The sequence below is a fragment of the Aethalodelphis obliquidens genome, unplaced genomic scaffold (genome assembly GCF_003676395.1).
Source record: "Aethalodelphis obliquidens isolate GAN/ISIS:26980383/991018 unplaced genomic scaffold, ASM367639v1 scaffold86, whole genome shotgun sequence".
NCBI lineage: Eukaryota > Metazoa > Chordata > Mammalia > Artiodactyla > Delphinidae > Aethalodelphis > Aethalodelphis obliquidens.
In genome coordinates, this window is record NW_020838030.1 from 3,149,592 (window position 1) to 3,170,996 (window position 21,405).

Here is a 21,405-nt window from a genome sequence, read left to right on the forward strand (position 1 = left end):
ATGTAGTGTCCTTCCTTGTGTCTTGTAACATTCTTTATTTTAACATCTATTTTATCTGATATGAGTATTGCTACTCCAGCTTTCTTTTGATTTCCATTTGCATGGAATATCTTTTTCCATCCCCTCACTTTCAGTCTGTATGTGTCCCTAGCGGGGCTCTTGTAGACGGCATATACATGGGTCTTGTTTTTGTATCCCTTCAGCGAGCCTGTGTCTTTTGGTTGAACCATTTAATCCATTCATGTTTAAGGTAATTATCGATATGTATGTTCCTATTACCATTTTCTTAATTTGGGGGGGTTTGTTTTTGTAGGTCCTTTTCTTCTCTTCTGTTTCCACTTAGAGAAGTTCCTTTAGTTGTAGAGCTGGTTGTAGAGCTGGTTTGGTGGTGCTGAATTCTCTTAGATTTTGCTTGTCTATAAACCTTTTGATTTCTCCGTCAAATCTGAATGAGATACTTGTTGGGTAGAATAATCTTGGTTGTAGGTTCTTCCATTTGATCACTTTAAATATATCATGCCGCTCCCTCTGGCTTGTAGAGCTTCTGCTGAGAAATCAGCTGTTAACCTTAGAGTTCCATTGTATGTTATTTGTCATTTTTCCCTTATTGCTTTCAATAATTTTTCTTTGTCTTTAATTTTTGTCAGTTTGATTACTATGTGTCTTGGTGTGTTTCTCCTTGGGTTTGTCCTGCCTGGGACTCTCTGTGCTTCCTGGACTTGGGTGGCTATTTCCTTTCCCATGTTAGGGAAGTTTTCGACTATAATCTCTTAAAATATTTTCTCAGGTGTTTTCTCTCTCTCTTCTCCTTCTGGGACCCCTGTAATGCAAATGTTGTTGTGTTTAATGTTGTCCCAGAGGTCTCTTAGGCTGTCTTCGTTTCTTTTCATTCTTTTTTCTTTATTCTGTTCCACGGCAGTGAATTCCACCATTCTGTCTTCCAGGTCACTTTTCCATTCTTTTGCCTCAGTTATTCTGCTATTGATTCCTTCTAGTGTATTTTTCATTTCAGTTATTGTATTGTCCATTTCTGTTTGTTTGTTCCTTAAATCTCCTAGGTCTTTGTTAAACATTTCTTGAGTCTTCTCGATCTTTGCCTTCATTCTTTTTCTGAGGTCCTGGATCATCTTTACTATCATTATTCTGAATTCTTTTTCTGGAAGGTTTCCTATCTCCGCTTCATTTAGTTGTTTTTCTGGGGTTTTATCTTGTTGCTTCATCTGGTACATAGCCCTCTGTGTTTTCATCTTGTCTATCTTTCTGTGAATGTGGTTTTTGTTCTACAAGCTGCAGGATTGTAGTTCTTGTTGCTTCTGCTGTCTGCCCTCTCATAGCTTTAAGTTTAATAGGATGCTTACTGTGTCCTCTGGGAGAAGCATTTCTTCTTTTGAAACTAGGATCTCTAGACCCACAGTCCTAAAGTTGTGGAGGTGGGAAGCACAGATTGCCCAGGTGGTCCCTGGGAATGACAGTAAGCAAGGCTGTTTCTCCTTTTACCCCGTGGTTCCCAGACTCATGTAGTCTAGCAGTTGGGAACATAGTACTCTATAACGGCCATGAATTTAGGGTATATCCTGTGCCCCACTCTCACAGGGTATCATCTCTAAGCTGTTGCTCAGCTCTTCTTCAAAGCTCTTTCATTGGGTTTTTCAGTAGTGACACTATTGACATTTTAGGCTGAATAATTCTTTGTTGTAGGGGCCAAAAATGTCCCCCTTTTGAGAACTACTGCTCTCCCAGGCTGGCAGCTCTGGCACACTGTGTGGTAGGAACAGTGGAGACGTGATCCTGTGCCCGTCCTGCACCTGTGCCCTGTGAGCCCTGTACAGTGGTATTGGCTGAGTCCTGTGGGCAGGAAAGGCAAGCCCATGCTTAGAATATGAGTCACTTCCAGGCAAGAGGAGTTGCTGCCCGTTCCCAGGTGGAAGGGATCCAGTGTAGTCAACTTATCACCAAGTGGCTGGTTAGTCTCAGGAGATGGTCGTGTTATGAGGATCTCAGTGTTGGCCTCTGTTGCTGTCAGGATAGACTTTCAACCGCAGCAGTGGCTCAGTCAGCCTTGGTGAGTAGAAGCCCCTGATATTGGATCTGGGCAGAGCCTCTATCTCTCCCACCCACTACTCCTGCTACAAGCCGTTATGCCATCACTGGGATGAAAGAGCCTGTTGAATCAACTGGCTAAATTGTTCTTTTGGTTGTTGTTGCTTCTTCTGTGTTGGATGCTCTCAGATGGAAGCATTAACGTACAATACAAAGATCTTCATACTTTGTGTCCCCTCCCATAGGTCCATCCACATGCCTCTTCCCCCCAGATCCTGTCTTCCACCTTCTAATCTCCTTCCTTTTAGGTCCCTGACCAACCAGTGAACCATTGTCCACTCTTTGAGTCTTTGTATATTCTTATCTTGGGCCACTTTTCCATGTAAAGTGGGTAACCAGCTGTGCCACCTGCAGCGTACTCACTGGGACGATGGCTCCTCATCAGTGTCTTCCAGGGCCATCCCTGGGCGCGGCTGTAATGCATCATTTTCACCCCGTACATACTACAAGCCAAGTCATCCATGAAGCAAGCCCATCCTTTATCCTCCTCCAAAAGCCTCCTTGTAGCCGTGTGCATGAGCCAGTGGAGAAGTAGAACATTATGTGCTGGTGCAACAGTGGAAATGATGGGGGTCTGGGTTTCCTGTTTGTGCAGCTGACTTGTGCCCTCTGGCCTTGCGCATGTCCAATGCTGGTGTATCTCTTACGTCCTACAGTGGATTGCTCTTGAGCTTCGTGCCCTTATGACTTGGTGAAGCTAGCAGGTCCCAGTTCATAATGGGCAGTTCTTGATACATGGTCATTTGATGTCCCATGGTTAGAAGCTCTGTCTCTGCCAGGGTGTAGCATCTAGGAGCTGATTTCAAATGGTGTGTGGTTCTTCACTACAGATGGCGTGGCCTTGCTCCAGAACCCTAGCAGTCTCCATTGTGATCTCCCACTGGGAGCCCACTGTAACTTCCCCTGGCTTCTCTGTACACTGAGGAGGCCTTTAGTACCATAGTTTACAGGGAGGTGTGCCCACGTGGTGGAGGGCTGCTTACCCTGCTGCCTGTATCTATCGCAGAGCTCGTTTTTGCTCTTGCCCCTCACAGACCTTGCATCCTTTTATATCGCTGGGTAAATGGCTCTGAGCATTATTCCCAAGTGTGGAATATGCTGCATCTAGGACCTGAAGAAGCCTATCAGGCAGTGTGCTTCCTTCTTAGTGGTGAGAGGTACGAGATGCCGTAAGTTGATCTTTACTTTGGAGAGGCTGTCCCAGAGCTCCAGGTCACTTGACCCCTAAACTCCTCCCTGATGTGGTGTGCTCTCACAATTCATGAGGTGTATCTTTTCCCCGCTGGGGTGCATATATCTACCAAGGCCCCCAGTGTACTTGCCCTTTAGCGCTCACCAGGTGACAGCAGCAGCGTGTCATTGATGTAGTGGACCAATGAGATTATACAGAGTATCCAAACAGTCTGGTTTTCTTTGAATATCTTATGACAGGGTGGGGGAGTTAACACGGCCCTGAGGCAGGTGGTAAGGCGCACTCTGGTCTGTCCTGTGTGGCCGCGAGCTGCTTCTCATCCTCCTTGCTCTGTGGATGGCAGAGAATGCGCTCGCCAGGCCTGTGGCCCCGTCCAGACACCTGAGGCTCTGCTGATACGCTTCAGCAGACTTCCCACATCTGCCACAGCCGGTACAGCGGGGCTTCTACTTGGCTGAGTTTGTGGTGGTCTGCTACCATCTGCCAGAATCCATTTGGATTTTGTGAAGGCCAGACTCAGTGGAGACATGATGGGACCGTCAGCTCTAGTATTAGTCAGGGTTCTCCAGAGAAATAGGACCAATAGGATATATAGAGAAAGATGTATTTTAGGGAATTAACTCACAGAGTTGTGAGGGTTGGCAAGTTTGAAATTTGCAGGGCAAGCCAGCAGGCCGGAGACCCAGGGAAGAGCGTGTTGTGCTCTTGAGCCCGAGGGCAATCTGGAGGCAGACTTCCTTCTTCCTCAGGAAACTTTAGTCTTTTTTCATAAGGCCTTCAACTGACTGGATGAGGCCCATCCATGTTAACGGGGGTCATCTGCTACTCAAAGTCTACTGGCTTAAAAAGATACCTTTGCAGTAACATCTGGACTAAAGTTTAACCAAGCAACTAGGCCCTATAGCCTAGCCAAGTTGACATACAAAATTAAACATCACACCCCTGCATCCTGCAGGCCTATATGTGGCATTAATCTCTGCCATTCCTCCTGTGATGTGGTTTTGTTTTTTCATTACTCTTTTGGCCAGGGGGTGAGAACGGCAGCTTCAGAGGCTTCCACTTGGCCTTCTACACTGTGATAGCTCTAAAATGCTGTCTGAGAATGTGCTTTCCAGGACCACTCTTGGTACCAGTTGTGTAGGATCAGGATTGGGGAGATTAGAAACAAAGACTCCATCTGATCCTGTGATGGCACTGTGGAGCTCGATGGCCCTTCCTAGCTGTCCCCACTTGGGGCAAAGAGACCAGGCCTTTGGACTCCTGCATTTTCCAGTCTTTGGATACAGGCAGCTCCCTTTGCCTGAGGACAGTTGCGGGAGGGACTCTGAGGGAGGGAGTCAGCCAACTTTCCCAGCAGCTGGCAGAATGAGTACCTTGCCCCAAAGCCAGGATGTGGTCGGTGCAACACAGCATCCACTATCATATGCCCATATCTGCTTTTTTAAAACATCAGCCTTATTGAGATATAATTTACATACTGTAAAATTCGGTGGTTTTTAGTCTGTTTACACAGTTGTGCAACCATCACCACAATCTAGTTTTACAACATTTTCATCACTCCAAAAAGCAACCCCATGCCCAGTAGCAGTACCTAGCTTCCCCTCGCGGCAGGCAGCCACTAATCTACTTTCTGACTCCGTGGATTTGCCTCTTCTAGATACTTCCTGTAAATAGAATCATAGAACATGTGGTCTTTTCCATGTCTGCTTTTAAAATGCAATTTGACTCATAATTTAACTGAATGCTTTCACTTTTGTGTTTTAATGAGAATTGAAGAGTAAGGATAATTAAAATTTTGCAATTTATTTGAACATGTCACCTAATATTTTGTCTTGGAACACATGCTTTCAAACAAAAACTCCAGTGCATTCTTTTCCTCAAGAGAAAGCAGTGGCAAATAACTGTTTTCTAATTCCTCATATTACTCAGCCATTTTGGCATCTCTAAAATTCCTGGAAGTCTCATAGGTAAAGCCTTGAAATATAAGATCCTAGTGACTAATCTCAATACTTGGCCCCAAAATATGAGTCTATAAATGTCATTTCTAGCATCTTTTACAGAAATATTCACATTTTTTGTCATTTATCTAGCCAAAGCTAAGTGGAGGTTGAATCCTGTGAATTTAGGACCATCTCCATGATAAATATGAAATATTTAGGTTAAAAAAACCTTCACCTTATTGAAGCCACTATATAATAGCATTTTCTTCTTTTTTGCATAGATTTATAGATAAAACTAGAAAATCTAGACATTGGCATATACTCAGTAAATATTTGTTGAATGAAAAAGTGGTAGAATGAATGAATTCTAATTATTAAGAAAGTTGGTCATATCTGGAAAATCCAAATCTAAAATTTAATACATTCACGTATCTATTCTTTTTTCTTACTGTTCTCTTAAAGTTAAAACCTAAACGCTTGTTGAAAGAATACAAGACAGATTCTTACTGGGAGAATAATGTGATGAGCTGCTGAGGGCAGTGGTACTGCTTTTCACCTTGGCAGGGAGTCATGTTTACATGATTTTGGAAAAATTTAGTTCCATGACGTAAAATATATCAGACTAGGAGTTAGGGAAGCTGGGTGTGGGCTTAGCTCTATGGATAACTGTTGATTCACAGGTTTCCAAGTAAAGTCTAATGCATAGTTTTATATATGCTTTATTTCTGTATTTTTCTTTAAATTTGATGTATTTTAGAATACACTGGGAACAGAAACCATTGGTATAACTTACTGCTGTTTAAGAAATAATGACAACTAAGCTTTATTGGTGCAGTTATTTATCCTCTTATTCAACCGATGTTTTTTGAGTACTTACTATGTGCCACGGGATTAAAAGTAAATAAAGATTAGTCTCTGTCATCAGTTTATTCCTACAGTTTATGAAATACAGCATGGTACATAAAAGGCCCTACAGACAGGAGACGCGAATTTAGATCCCACTCTCTGATTGGCTGCATGTTACTGGCTATGTTACTTTGTGCCCCTGTGTTTAAAATGAGTACATGGGGAACTTCCCTGGTGGCACAGAGGTTAAGAATCCACCTGCCAATGCAGGGGACACGGGTTCAAGCCCTGGTCTGGGAAGATCCCACATGCCGTGGAGCAACTAAGCCCGGGGGCCACAACTACTGAGCCTGTGCTCTAGAGCCCATGAGCCACCACTGCAGAGACCACATGTCACAACTACTGAAGCCCGCGCGCCTAGAGCCCATGCTCCACAACAAGAGAAGCCACCGCAATGAGAAGCCCACGCACCGCAACGAAGAGTAGCCCCCGCTCGCCGCAACTAGAGAAAGCCCGCGCGCAGCAACGAAGACCCAACACAGCCAAAAATAAATAAATAAATAAATAAATAAAATTTAAATAAATAAATAAAAGAAAATGAGTACTTGGGTGAGCCGGTGTGTTGATGAATTTTAGCTGAAATTTTACTTTCTTTAACTACCGGATTTAGAACAAATAGAAATTTTAAAACTGAGAGTCAAAAATTGATTCTTGAAAGAAATTTCTATTCTTAAGTACAAGTAGAATATCATAGGAAAAGAATTAACTTGTTCGAAGGAACTTAGAATCCTTAACACCTAGGCATTCAGTTTCAGAAAGGAGAAAGTCTCCTTAGCACCTGCCTAGTCTACTAGGTGTGAGTTCATATATGTTCATGTGGTTTTAAGGAGAAGCCATGTGCTTTGAATATTTATAGAATTCAAAGCACTTTCCATAGACGTCATCTTTTTTTTTTCCTTAGATCGATAAAAGCCCAGAAGGACAGTTCACTCAACTAATGACATTGCCCAAAACCTTACAGCAACAAATAAATCATATTATGGACCCTCCTGGAAAAAACAGAGATGTGGAAGAAACTTTATTGCAAGTGGCTCATGACCCCGACTGTGGAGACGTGGTGCGTCTAGGTACGTGCATGAATCTGACGGGGAGGAAGTGTTGGCTGGAGGGGGTCGGGGGGAGCAAACTTTGTGGCTGAGACGGGTTCTCTATTCTTTTTTGCCTAGTGAGATGGAGAGAGAGATTTCCTCTCAGAATAAGAAAGCACTAACAGTCTGGGGGTTTTCCCAACCTAAATTCTTGTTTGTTTGAAGTAGGGTGCCGAAAGTACTTCTATTTTCAGATCCCTGGGTCCTAAATCACTGACAGAGAGGGAAACAATGATTCTTTTGGTCCCAAGGGCATAATGTTTAGAAGTTATTTCAAAGACATGTGTTTGTTCCTCACGGTGGTCTGAGGAGGATGGAGACTGGTGATTTTTTTTTTTTTTTTTTTTTTTTTTTTGCAGTACGCAGACCACTCACTGTTGTGGCCTCTCCCGCTGCGGAGCGCAGGCTCCGGACGTGCAGGCTCAGCGGCCATGGCTCACAGGCCCAGCCTCTCCGCAGCATGTGGGATCCTTCCCAACCGGGGCACGAACCCGTGTCCCCCGCACCGGCAGGCGGACTCTCAACCACTGCGCCACCAGGGAAGCCCAAACATTTCTTTGTTTTTTTTGTTTTTGTTTTTTTTTGCGGTACGCGGGCCTCTCACCGTTGTGGCCTCTCCCGTTGCGGAGCACAGGCTCCAGACGCGCAGGCTCAGCGGCCATGGCTCACGGGCCCAGCCGCTCCGTGGCATGTGGGATCCTCCCGGACCGGGGCACGAACCCGCGTCCCCTGCATCGGCAGGCGGACCCTCAACCACTGCGCCACCAGGGAAGCCCGAGACTGGTGACATTTTTAATGCTTTTATAACATCAAGAACACCACTCTCCTTGGCCGACGCCCCCTCGGTGTGGCTCCTGTGTGCACAGTAGGTCTGCTCCAACATGGCCCCTGTTCCTCACGTCATCCCCAATGTGGACCAAAAATCTGAGCCTCATCTTCAGAGACTTGCTGCCTTTTGAGGTGTTACAGGTAATTTACAAGGTCAGTCAGCAAGTAAGGAAATCATGAAATTGAAAATGATGAAAAAAAAAAAAAAAGAAAAGAAAATGATGCCCTCCCTCAGATGAGTGCACCGTTTACTGTTGAGTACGTATTTGCTGAGCTTCCCCAGGGAGCAGCCTGGCCACCTGGCAGGATGCAAGTCACAGTGACGGTGTCACATGGAGACACCTGCCCGTCGGGCAGAGCGGAGCATGTGCCTAGGGTGCCGGCTGCCTCTTCTGAAGATACATGTGGAGGCGTGTCTTTTCTGGTCATGGTGTGAGTCCTTCTGCCTTTCTGTGGGCCTGAAGGACTGTCCTGCTGTCCTCACCGAGGAGTCCTCTGAGTGATTTCAGAATAAGTTTTCCTCCTAGGCAGAAACGTTTGGTGTTTTTTCCCCCAATCTTTCCACATCTTGGAATTGAGAGCCAGCAGACCTAAGCAGATTTAAAGTGAAAAAAATGACCTTCAAGGGTCACCTAACCCACTGGTTGTAAGATGAGGCGTCCCAGACCCAGAGTGGGGAGGTCATTTGCTTGTGTTCACACAGCTGGTCAGCGACACAGCTGGTCGTTGACACAGCTGGCAGCTCCAGTCTCCTGGACCTCGATCCTGATACTCTTTTCACTGTCACTCTGACACCAGAGATAGATTTGCTGGTTTTATTGGATAGCTGGAAAGAATATTTAGTTTCAAGTTTTAAAAGTGTTAGGATGACTCACATCTGGCTTTTTTGGCATTGTTATTGTTTTTTTCTCACAGGGCTCTCAGCAATCGTGAGACCTTCCAGTATGAGACAGAGCACCAAAGGCATTTTCACTGCTGGTAAGAATTGTTAAAAATCCACACTTAACGTACCTGCTGGATTGAGCAGCCTCAGTGCTCCTGGTTAAAATGTAAAGCTTTATCTGTATCCTGCAACTACTTGCGAAATGCTGAATTTTGATGGTCATAACCTAGGACACGGCAGTAACATATAGACAGGCAGATGGCGCTGTAATCCGGAGTCTGAGGTGCTGCTGGGAGGATTTGCTGCCCCTCTGCGTTTTCCCAGTTACTCCTTATGTGCAGGTTTCCCCTTGCGTTTTTATATCTGTGGGAGTTACACATGATATTGTTGCAAAAACAGCAGTACCTTGCCCTCCCCGCCGGCCAGTGTTCCTCTCCAGAGACAACTACTGCTGACTCTCCTGGTGGGTTATTTTTGTTTTCACTGCTGCTTCTCTGGGTAATGAGCTTATATTGCTGCTTCTCTCCTTTTAATTTTAGGCATCATCTGTGGACTTCTCACTCTAGCAGATTAGAATTCAACTGCCCCCACCAACGCGCACACACACACCCCCGCACCCATCCCTCTGTGTTCCAAATATGGTTGTGCCGTAGCTTTAGTGAAGCCAATCTTGAGTTTCCATTGTCTGACTGTGTTACTGTGATTCATAGCTGAGCCATGTGATACACTTCTCCTTGCCTTCACAGCTTTCTTTTCCCACAGAGGCTGTCGTCACCTGTCTCATGTGAGGAACTCTGTTTCCTGTATCTGGTGTCTTTGATTTTTGTGGCGCACAGCCTCATCATTTTGGTGAAGCGCACCATCCGGGAACTTCGTGGGAAAGGGGGCAGAGGAGGCAGATTTGGAGCCCATGTGTGGCCAAGTGTATCTTTAGTCCACCCTCACGCCTGACTGAGGCTTAGGCTGGAGATGATTAGAAATAGTTGTCCTTTAGAATTTTGATGCCGTTGCTTCGATTATCTTCTCACTTCTAGGAAGTTCTGATTCTTAATCCTTTGTGTATGTTCTTTGTGGAAGGCTTTTAGGTCTTCTTTTAACCCCAGGGCTCTGAAGTTTCTCAGTGGTGTGTTTCGATGTGAGTCTGTTTTTATCTGTTACACTGAATACTCATTACCCTTCAGTTTGGAAACTCAGAGTATAAGAATATAGGAAAAATTTATTGTATTCGCTCTTCCCATCTGTTTTCTCTCTTCTCTTTCTGGAACGCCTTTTATTCAAACATTGGACCTCCTAGACTGGTCCTTTGGTTTTCTTTCTTTCGTGTCCTCTTTGTCCTTTTTTTTTTTTTTTTTTTTTTTTTGCGGTACGCGGGCCTCTCACTGTTGTGGCCTCTCCCGTTGCGGAGCACAGGCTCCGGACGCGCAGGCTCAGCGGCCATGGCTCACGGGCCCAGCCGCTCCGCGGCATGTGGGATCTTCCCGGACTGGAGCACGAACCCATGTCCCCTGCATCGGCAGGCAGACTCTCAACCACTGCGCCACCAGGGAAGCCCGATCTCTTTGTCCTTTTGCTTTGCTTTCTCCACTTGAGTTTCCATTGAGTTGTTTTATTTTTGTTATTTTAATTTCTAGGAGCTCTTCTCTTTTTTTGTTCTCTGAATATTCCTTCTTTTTTAAATTTAAAACATCCTGTTCTTGTGTTATGGGCTTAAACATTGGAACATGTCTTTGGATATTGCCAAGTTGCCAAAGTGGTTTATCATTTTATCATCCCACTAGGGGTAAACGAAAGTTCTTGTTTCTCCCCATTCTTTCCAACACTTGGTATTGTCTGATGACGGACTTTTCCAGTTCAGTGTCTCTTTATGCAGCTGTCTACTGAGCATCCCTTATGTGCTCGCCACGCAGGATACAGGGTGAACCCTGTACCATCCTGCCTTCAGAGGCTTCATCATCTAGAAGGGGAGACGGACACATAAATAGAAGTTTGCATTACTAGGGATAAATGGCACAGAGGGAACCTGAAGAAGGGAGTGGTCTTTCAGCCTGATTCTGATCCCTGGCCTGAGATTGCCAGGGAGCTGCACGATCACACCTCTTAAGGCCTCGCTTCGGTTGCCTGGGGACACAGCCAAATGTTGCCCTCCTGAATCTTTGGAAAGATTCAGCCCGTCCACAAAGGTTTAGTAGCACGTGCGCCAAACCTACTCAGCTGAAGATTGTTCTGCCACTCAGGGGTGCATAGCTTTGCATTTCCAATTAAGACATTTATTTAATCTGTTTTCTTGCTGAGTTCTCCTGGCAAGGCTGAAGATGAGGTACTTTTGTTTGCTTGGGTGGCTCAGGCTATTAATCTGTGTTTTGCATGATTGCAACTCCCTTACCATAATCCTTGGGTGAGGCTGGATGCTTTGGGTTTTTTTTATTTTTGGCTTCCTGTGCTATAAGCAACTACTAGATTTATTGATTTTTTTTTTTTTAGTTGTGATAATGGTGGTGTTACGGGGTTAAAAAATCATTTTCTTGTGGAAATACATACTAACATATTTACAGATGAAATGACAGAATGTCTGAGAATTGCTTCAAAAGAAAACATGTTGGAGGGAAGTGGGTAAGGGTGGGGATGACTCGAGATTGGCTATGAGTTGATACATTGTTGAAGCTGGTGAACATACATGGGAACATAATATGCCATTCTTTTATAAGCTTGAATTCATCTCTGATAAAAGGCTTTTAAAAATCCACCCTCATCATCTCTATTTTTTTTTTTTTTTTGGCTGCATTGGGTCTTTGTTGCTGTGCATGGGCTTTCTCTAATTGTGGCGAGCAGGGGCTACTCTTCGTTGCAGTGCGCGGGCTTCTCAATGCGGTGGCTTCTCCTGTTGCAGAGCACGGGCTCTAGGCATGCGGGCTTCAGTAGTTGTGGCGTGTGGGCTCAGTAGTTGTGGTGCACGGGCTTCCTTGCTCCACGGCACGTGGAATCTTCCTGGACCAGGGCTCAAACCCATGTCCCCTGCATTGGCAGGCAGATTCTTAACCACTGTACCACCAGGGAAGTTCCATCCACCGTCATCATCTCTTGACACGTCAACCTGAAATGGATCTTTGGTCCTCTTTCCTCTTGTTCTTCCTGGTTGCCAGCAGAGGGCAGTGGGTATCATCTCATGGAACCCGCAGCCCAGATTTCCTTGTGGCGGTGGAGTGCCCAGTGCTGCCTCCTCTGAGTGCTCACTAATTTTCTCCCTTCCCCTCTAAAGATGTCTCATTGGATTGTGGAACCAGAGGGACAGAATGTCTGCAGCCTGCTCTGAGGTTGCAGGAATTGTGGAAGGTGATGCGCGTTCCTTCAGATTTCGCTGGGTTTGCTTACCCTGTGCCCTGGCTTCTCTGGTTTCTGGTGGTTGAGGGCTGTGATGCAGGTGGCCCAGGCCAAGGGCAGGGGTTTGTGAGCCTCAGAGATTAGGGTTCGAACTCCAGCTTAACTACTGTGACTTGGGTAAGTTACCTAATTTTTCTTAGTTTTAATTTCATAGGGATAATTATGCCTGCCTCACTGGGTTGCGAAAATTACATCTTAAGACATATAAGAGCACCAGCACTGTGCCTGGTCTTTCCTCTTTGGTATCATTACCTAAAAGCTTCCTGCCGTCTCTTTAGAACATGCCTCCTTGCATTTTCCTATTCAACTAGCAGTAGCCCCGTCACTAGGTCTCCAGCTGGAGTAAACTAGCAACCGTAGGCCCTGAGTGGCTGGTTTACTCTTTCTCTGTCCTCTAACTTCACAGCGTCAGAACCTCTCTCTCCTGTGCGCTGCTCTTCGGAAGTCCTCTGGATGTGGCCATAATTGCTGTTGTTCTGCCTGGCTTGTGCTGGGTGCATCTTCCTGAAATCTCCCAAGCTCTGCCTCTGGTCGGGTTTTCAGCCAGCTGATGTATCACCTGCAGAGTGAGAAAATCCCAGGTTATCTGGTTGCACTTTTCCTCCTTTGTAGCCCTTATCACTCCTCCCCTCTGCAACCAGCCACTCGTAGTGGGGGTAAAAAGGAAGGGTCTCCTTAGCTAGTGAATAACTTTTATATTCCAATATTGTTAAATTCAGAGAGAGCGGAGCTAAGATGGTGATAAGAAGGCCTTGGCTCAGAGTTGTAGTTCACGTCTTTGCTCTGTAACCTTGGTGTGTTAACAGCCCTTCTTCCTTGAAGTGGAGGGGATACTAATACCCAACTCGTGGCATGTTGCGAGAGTGTCCAGTATGTACCCAGTACCTAGTAGGTGCTTTATAAACTTGAGCGAGTCTAGATCTAAGTATCAGTCTCTTCCTGGAAGAGATGGAAGCCAGGCTCTGTGTCAGCCCAAAGGGTTGCCCTTTCTAATGAACTGTGTTGGGTGACACGGCAGGTGTCCTCGTGTGGTCTGACACTCTGTCTGTGTTAGTTCCCTGAAATTCCCCTACCATCAGATATACCCATGTTCCAAGGTGAGTACAGAACTACTTCCAAAACCAAACACTGTTTTTCCCTTTAGCCTGGGAGTCGGTTATTGGCAAGATAATACTGACTTCTTAGACTGTGCTGTCAATGGAGCAGCGGTTTTTATCAGGGTCTCGGGGCAGCAGCTGCAGCCAGGCAGCTCGGGAGAGCAGGAGACTGTTCAGCCTCCCGGTCCTTGCCTGCGCCGCCCTGCAGGGCAGCAGCACACCGCATCACGGCTCAGCCCGACCAAGCAAACATCACGTTCTGATCAGCCACAGCCGTTTATGTGTCTAACCTGAATGAGTAGAGAGGAGTGGAACTCTTTGCATCTTTGCGGGACGGCGGCGGGGAGCTTGGGGAGAAATGGGTCAGGGGCTTAGCAGTTAGACTGAGAAGCAAGCAGGAGCCAGACAGGGGAAGGCCTGTAAAAGCCTGAAGGGGAATCCAGAGTTTCACTGAGGGGAGAGGGAAGCCGCTGAAGGATTGTCGAAAGACTGCTGTAGCGAGAGGATAGAGAGCAGCTTGGAGGGAGGTGACGCTGTTGCTTGGGAAACTGATCGACTGCGGCTGCGGCCCGCCAGGTGAGGAGGCCTGGCCGCCCTGACTCAGGGTTTTGCAGGAGAGTCAGAGGAGAGATGCAGGCAATACTTGGAAGACGCATCCCCAGGTCTTGGTGATGGGAGGGATTTGGGCAGTGAAGCAGAGAGGAGTCAGAGAAGCTCCCAGGTTTCTGGCTTGGGGAGCGGAGGTGGAGGTGCCTTTCCTGGGGTGAGGGAACGTAGGGGAGGATGACAAGTTTAATCTTTGAAATATTGCTTTATTTTTCCCCACCTGACTTTCTGGTCAATCAGAATTCACTTCGGAGTCAAATACCTATTTACCTCTGTAGCTTCAAAAGATTCAACTTAAACAAGACAGGTTTAGTCTTGTTCCTAAAAAGATTCCGGCACGCCTCGGCCGGTCCTTACCAGCCCTTTCCTGAAAGTGATAGAATGTATCATTGATTATCTTCTCCTTCTCATCTCTTATAACTGAAACATTTTATCCCCATTTTTTGGTACCTACATGTTTCAATAAGAAGAACACATGATAATAAAGATTTTTCTGGTGATGTATTTATCACTTAAACCTGAAAGTTTTAAAAATAAAACTGCCTCAGAAAAGATTTTCTTTGTAGATATAGCTAACTGTGGTTGGAAATTAATTGGAAGAATGTTTGGGGCTCGCTGATTTTCTCTCCTAAATATCTGAAATATAGGATTATGGGAAGGTAGAGACCTCTCACAACCTGGTCTCATCTCTGCCTCACATTGTTTCCTGGAGCATTTTGTCTGTCACTGGACCTATCTGTTTAAGGTCACGCAGGGAATTCATAGTATTACATATGTAGTGATTTTGCTGTAGGTAACATGAAACATACTGGGAATCAACAGAAGAAAAACCTTAGGAGCCATGTATTAGAGTAGATTTCCGTTTGCTTCCAAAACAAAATCCTGACTTTGGTTACTAATCAGTGTTCATAACGACCAGCTTTAGGTAAATAAGGATCTGCCTAAACAGGATGTCGCTAAGGAGATGTTTGCACCTTTATCCGCTGGGGAAGGAGCAAAGTCAACAATGATGGTTCTTAGAGTAGAGTTTCTCTCTTAGCAGGCTGTCTTCCTTCAAGACGCATTCTAGATGCAGACTTCCTAAGTCACCATCATCTTTAGAAAGGAAGCAGAAACCACACAAAAGCTCAGTGTCGGCCAAGTAGAAGTCTGTGGATTATAAACTCTGTGAGGGCAGAGACCAGGGCTGTTGTTCATACCGGTGTCCCGAACAACTAGCTCCGTGTCCCGTATGTGTTGGTGCCCAAGAAATGCCTGTTCAGTGTATTTCAGTGACTGAATAAATGGAAGATTCTGAATTTTCTGGTAGTAGGGAAAGTCTCCATATATACAGAAAAGTACACAAATCATAAATTTGGTGAATTTTCACAAAGTGAACAGACTCGTGAACCCAGTACCCAGATGAAGAACTAGAATAGGGCCAGTTCCCCCAGAACCCCACTGTGCCCCGTCCAGTCACTGCTCCTCCCAGAGTGCCTACTGTCCTGACCTCTAATGCCATGCTTCTGTTTTGCCCATTTTTGAACTTCATATAAATACGTACTCTCTCATGTCTTTCACTCCTTGTAACAGCAGTGAGATTCCTCGTGGTGTTGGGAGTAGTCCGTTTATTCTCATTGCAGCTCATCCATCGTCTGACTCGAGCACAGTTCATCCCTTCTACTGTTGATGATCTCCCGGGTTGTTTCCAGTTTGGGGCTATTTCAAAGAGTCCTGCTATGCATGTTTTGGTACCTGTCTTCGAGCGAGCGTAGGTATGCATTTCTGTTAGGTTTTTAGTTGCGGGTGGAATTACTGTATCATAAAGTGTGTGAATGTCCAGTTGTGGTAGATACTACCTAACGAGTGTCTAGGTTACACTCCAAGCAGCAGAGTTCCTGCTGCAGTACCTCCGTGACCAGTGCTTGATAGTAGGTCTTTTTCTTTTTAGGCCCTCTGGTAGGTGAGTAGACGTATCATATTGGAGTTTTAACTTGCACTTTCCTGATGACCGATAAAGTTGAGCGTTTCTTCACATGCTTACATGGTCGGAGATCCTCTTTTGTGAAGTACCTATTCTACTTTTGCTCATTTTTCTTTTGAATTGTCTGCCTTTTTTTTTTTTTTTTTTTTTTTACACTGAAATCTCTGTATAGTGTGGTTACAGGTCCTTCGTTGGACAAGTGGAATGCAAAAGTCCCCCACTCTAGGGCTTGTCGTCTCGGTGTCTTAATGGTGTCTTTTGATGAAAAGTGCTTAATCTTACTTAGTCCAGTTTATCAGTTTTGTCCTGTAAGGTTAGCAGCTTTTTGTGTCCTGTTTAGGAAATATTGCCTACTCCAAGTTCATGAAGTTTTGTCCTCCACCTTCGTTGCAACTAGAATATTAAGGCAGGATCCTTCCTTCTAATCTCTTGGTTCTTAACCTCTTGAAAATCCTGGCTCCCAGTGAGACTCTGACTAAAACTCTGGGCCCTCTGCACAGACATGCACACGTGCGCACACTCAGCAAACCTCCCTGCAGCTTCAGGGAGTTCTCAGACTGAGGCCTGCCTGTTGGCCCCTCGTTGGAGAACCCGTAACCTAGTCCAACCTGTCAGTTTGCAGATGAGGAAGTCGATGCCCAGAGACGGGGAGTCTCCTTGTCCCCAGCGGGGACTAACATTCCGCTCTCCTGACTCCCATTCCAGTGCCCTTGCCAGATCCGTCCCCTGCTGCAGCCGTCCTGAGAACATGTCTCTGGTAGAGCTGCCGAAGGGAGAGACTTCTTAATTAAGGGATGTTTCTATCCACTAGCAGCAAAAAATGGCTCCACAATGCCGCTCGTGGACTGTGGTGTATTTACCGTAAATGTTAAGCTCCCCAGAGTCTGTGAGGAAGGTTTGTGAAGCTGAGCTGGGACTCATTATGGTCGATGCCTCTTCCTCTAGCTGTGACTCAGTGCCCTGGAGTTGCCGCGTTGACCCTTACTGTGTGCAGCTACCTTGGTGTCTTGATCGGTTCTGCCTGGAATTTTAAAAAGCACCTTACGTAATAAGATTCCAGTCCCAGTGCTCGAGTGGGTGAGGTTTACCAGAGTGGTTGCTCCAGGGAGAAAATTAAAACGGGTGGAGGCAGGAAAAGGAGCTCTGAGTTTCTTGACGAGTCTCGGTTTGCAGGAGTCAGTCAGTGGACAAGCGAGGCCACAGCTTCTAGAAGCATTCACTAATGACTTTATCGGTGCCCTGCCTTTTTACCTGCCGCTGCCTGCAGTGGCGTCGTAAAAGGTCCTCAGTGCATGAGGCGGCCTACAGGTAACATGATCAGGTATTTTTGAGAGCGCTTACACGCCAGTGCTCAGAGCCTCCGGAACTAGTCCTGTTATACCTTGTGAGCGGTGCCCACACTACATGTCACACCTGCAGCGCAGACCACGGTCTGGATCCCAGGGTGAAAAAGACTGTTCGGATCTTTGGGCCACACCCTGAAACACAGACTGAATGATCTCATCCTCAGCACAAAGAAGGTCAAGCCCGTAACACCGTCTGCAAATGGGATCCTGTGAGTCCCGACAGACAGCAGCACCCCGCTTAGTCCATGCCGTCGGACTTCTTTCCCGTAAACTCCCCCGAGAGCCTCTCCTCTGGTTTCATCAGGCACTTGTGACTCAGTAGATGGGGTGCTGGAAGGGCAGGTGTCTGAACAAGGTGCATCTGTTCCATCACTGCAGGTGTTTACTGAGCACCTGCTGTGTGCCGGGTGCCGCACTAAGAGATGGGGAACCCGGGATGAATAGGACAAGGTCCCTGTCCTCAAGGAGCTCCTGGTGTAGGCAGAGGGACAGGAGAGCACTGTGCAGTGTGGTGAGTGCTGAGCTGGGCGTCAGCACAGGCACCGTGGGACCAGGAGGAACAGTGGCTGAATCGGCTGGGGAGCCCGGTGCTTCCAGGGGAAAAATCTGAACAGGATCGCGGCGTCTACCAGGCAGGGTGTGGTGGGAACGCCCTTCACCGCGGGCAAACTGGCGTCACACGCAGGGACATGGCAGCAGTGCGCTGGGGGTGGTTGGGAGGCATCGGGGGCTAGAAAGGGGGCCAAGGACGCTCACTTACATACGGCGTCTTGTCTTTGCCTTCCTTTCTCCTCCTTTTTCAAAGAGCTGCTAAATTCAGAGGTTGCAGCATGCTCCTATCTGAAATGACTCCCTTACCCCAGAAGCTTGGGTGCCTTTGGCATCCGTATCACTGCTTCAGCAGATGCGGAAATCACTCTTTTCCCTCCCGTTGATCACGATGGCCCCCAGGGTCTCCTGGACCCTGTCAGGCCCCCAGGCTCTCCTGGAACGCCAGTCAGCCCATCGCTGTTCTACTCCAAAGATGAGTCTGATCCGAATACCACAGGACCTCCACTGAGCATCCACTCAGTAAGCCTCAGTGTTCTTACTCTCTCTTCTTTTCTCTTTTAGGCCTGAAGAAATCAGTGATTTATAGTTCTCTAAAACTGCGTAAAATGTGGAAAGGATGGCTGAGAAAAACATCCTGACTTTGCTTGCTTTTATCTATGTTATGTGTAGCTGAATAAAATGATCCTTTTTGACAGAACAGCGTCTGTTACTCTGACCTATTTGGTTGAATTTGAAGAGGTCTTGGTTTGCATGATACTGTACTGGATTTTGGAAATGTATGCGTCAGACCTTTATCCGGGGGGAACCAATACCTTTGAGGACTCAGCATGAGAAGAGTCCTCGTTACACACAGCACCATCTGGGCCCTGCTTTCCTGAGAGCTTCGGCTGTGGTCTGTTTGGCAACAAGGGTCGGAGGTCTAAGTGGCGGTGCACACGCTGTGGACCGGCAGCCCCGTGCTAGGGCAGGAGCTTTGGCTCTGTCTGCCTCGGCTCCATCCACTCACTCGGTTTTCTCCAGTGAGAGCTCCAGGCAGCATCTTCCTGGATCTGGGTGTTTAACATTTCTCCTTGTTCTCCATGAGGGTGTGTGGCAGTGACTCAAGTGAGGAACCTGCAACAGACCGGTGCAGAGCTTTCCCATGTAACAGGAGCGTTTGGGGAGCAGGAAACGACAAAGGACTCATCAGCTCAAAGAACTGGAAAGTCAGAGGTTGGTGGGCTTCAGAGTTGGATTGATTTAGGGGGTTAACAGACCAATTTCTGTCCTTTCTCCATCCTTTGCCACATTGACATCACACTAAGGCCAGCTCTCCTCTTAACTCTGAGACCCCTGACAACAGCCTCAAGGGCTGTGTGCACCCCCATCTGCATCTGGGGAGACAGGGGGAGTTCCTTTCAGAAGCCCTCTTAGAAAAACAACAGAACTGCAGCAGTTCCCAGCAAGCCTCTGTCTGGATTCCTGGGCCCTAATGGGTAACTTGCCCATCACTGCACCAGGAATGGCCAGGGGGAACCAGGCCAAGGAGCTTGGACCTGAGCCTGCCTCCCCTCCAGCTCATGGGCTGCAGGATGAGCTGACAGATGGATGGAAATGGGGGGATGGGGGGGAGGCAGCGTCTGTTCCCTCGCCTGGCACATCGTCTCTTCAGTCCAAGCTCAGGTTTTGTCTTTCTTTTCTCAGATTGTCTCTACCTCACCCTGTTTCCATTGCCCAGTGCTCTAGTGCAGACCCTTAGGTTCTTTTGAAAATTTGAACAATAGTTTTCTACTAATTTTTTCTACCTTTGGGTTCAGCTCATTCCAACCCAAAAGAGCTCAGGCTTAAGATATGACCAAACTGGGTTGAATCTTCGCTCCACTGCTGACTAGCTTTGTGACTTTGGGCAAGTTATTTAGTGTCTCTGAAGAGTTTTACCATCTCTGAAAAGGGAATAACAGTACAGACCTCCTTGGGCTGTAGTGAAGGTCCTGCAAGCCAAGGGTCCTATGTACTAGGACACTGCCTGGTAGCATTCAGTAAATGTCACTTCTGTCATTACTTTCTATTATTGTTTTTGTTACTGTTTTCTTCTGCAAGTATTTTTGTTTTATTGGGTCAGGTTCTTCCTCAAGAAGCTAAAATGATTCCCCACTGCTTATGGGATAAAATAAGTATTTCTCATCAGCCTTGGTCAGTTCGGGCTGCCATGACAGATACCACACATTGGTTGGCTTATAAACAGCAGAAATTGATTTTTCACAGTTCTGGGGCCTGGAAGTCTGAGACCAGGGTTGCTGATATGGTCGGTTTCTGGTGAGAGCTTCTTCCTAGTTGCAGAGGCCTGTTTTCCCAGTGTCTTCTCTCACAGTGGAGCCAGCAGACCCAAAGCAAGGTCTCGTGTTTCTTCTTATAAGGATACTAATCCCATTCATGAGGGTTCCACCCTCATGACCATGTTACCTGCCAAAGGCCCCACCTCTGAACATCATCACATTGGGGGTGGGGGTGGTGAGAGAATTCTGAGGGAACACAAACATTCAATCCATAACAAGATTATTCAAGACCTATAAGCTACAAAGTTGGTTCAAGATGGTGGAGTAGAAGAACGTGTGCTCACTCCCTCTTGCGAGAGCACTGGAATCACAACTAACTGCTGAACAGTCATCCATAGGAAGACACTGGAACTCACCAAAAAAGATACCCCACACGCAAAGACAAAGGAGAACCGCAGTGAGACGGTAGGAGGGGTGCAATCACAATAAAATCAAATCCCATAACCGCTGGGTGGGTGACTCACAGACTGGAGAACACTTATACCACAGAAGTCCACCCACTGGAGTGAAGGTTCTGAGCCCCACGTCAGACTCCCCAACCTGGGGATCTGGCGACAGGAGGAGGAATTCCCAGAGAATCAGACTGCGACGGCTAGCGGGATTTGATTGCAGGATTTCAGCAGGACTGGGGGAAACAGAGACTCCACTCTTGGAGGGCACACACAAAGTAGTGTGTGCATCGGGACCCAGGGGAAGGAGCAGTGACACCATAGGAGTCTGAACCAACCTACCAGCTACTGTTGGAGGGTCTCCTGCAGAGGCCGGGGGTGGCTGTGGCTCACCATGGGGACAAGGACACTGGCAGCAGAAGCTCTGGGAAGTACTCATTGGCGTGAGCCCTGCCGGACCTGAGTCTGCCATTAACCCCACCAAAGAGCCTGTAGCCTCCAGTGCTGAGTCACCTCAGGCCAAACAACCAACAGGGAGGGAATGCAGCCCCACCCATCAGCAGACAAGTGGATTAAAGTTTTACTGAACTCTGGCCACCACCAGTCCCTCCCATCAGGAAGCTTGCACAAGCCTCTTAGATAGCCTCATCCACCAGAGGGCAGATCACAAAAGCAAGAAGACCCAGAATCCTGCAGCCTGTGGAACAAAAACCACATTCACAGAAAGACAGACGAAATGAAAAGGCGGAGGATTATGTACCAGATGAAGGAACAAGATAAAACCCCAGAGAAACAACTAAATGAAGTGGAGCTAGGAAACCT

General features: G+C 46.8%; 1 protein-coding gene across 2 annotated transcripts in view; it reads left to right on the plus strand.

Annotated features, from left to right (window-relative positions):
* TAMM41 (TAM41 mitochondrial translocator assembly and maintenance homolog) overlaps positions 1-18,576 on the plus strand; it is a 55,328-nt gene extending 36,752 nt beyond the window's left edge. For both annotated transcript variants that reach the window (XM_027093778.1, XM_027093779.1), the window contains 3 exons: positions 7,040-7,205; positions 8,970-9,032; positions 18,441-18,576. In XM_027093778.1, the coding sequence (XP_026949579.1) occupies positions 7,040-7,205; positions 8,970-9,032; positions 18,441-18,517 (306 nt within the window). In that variant the 3' untranslated portion in view covers positions 18,518-18,576. The remainder of the gene's footprint in view (positions 1-7,039; positions 7,206-8,969; positions 9,033-18,440) is intronic.
* The last annotated feature ends 2,829 nt before the right edge of the window (positions 18,577-21,405 follow it).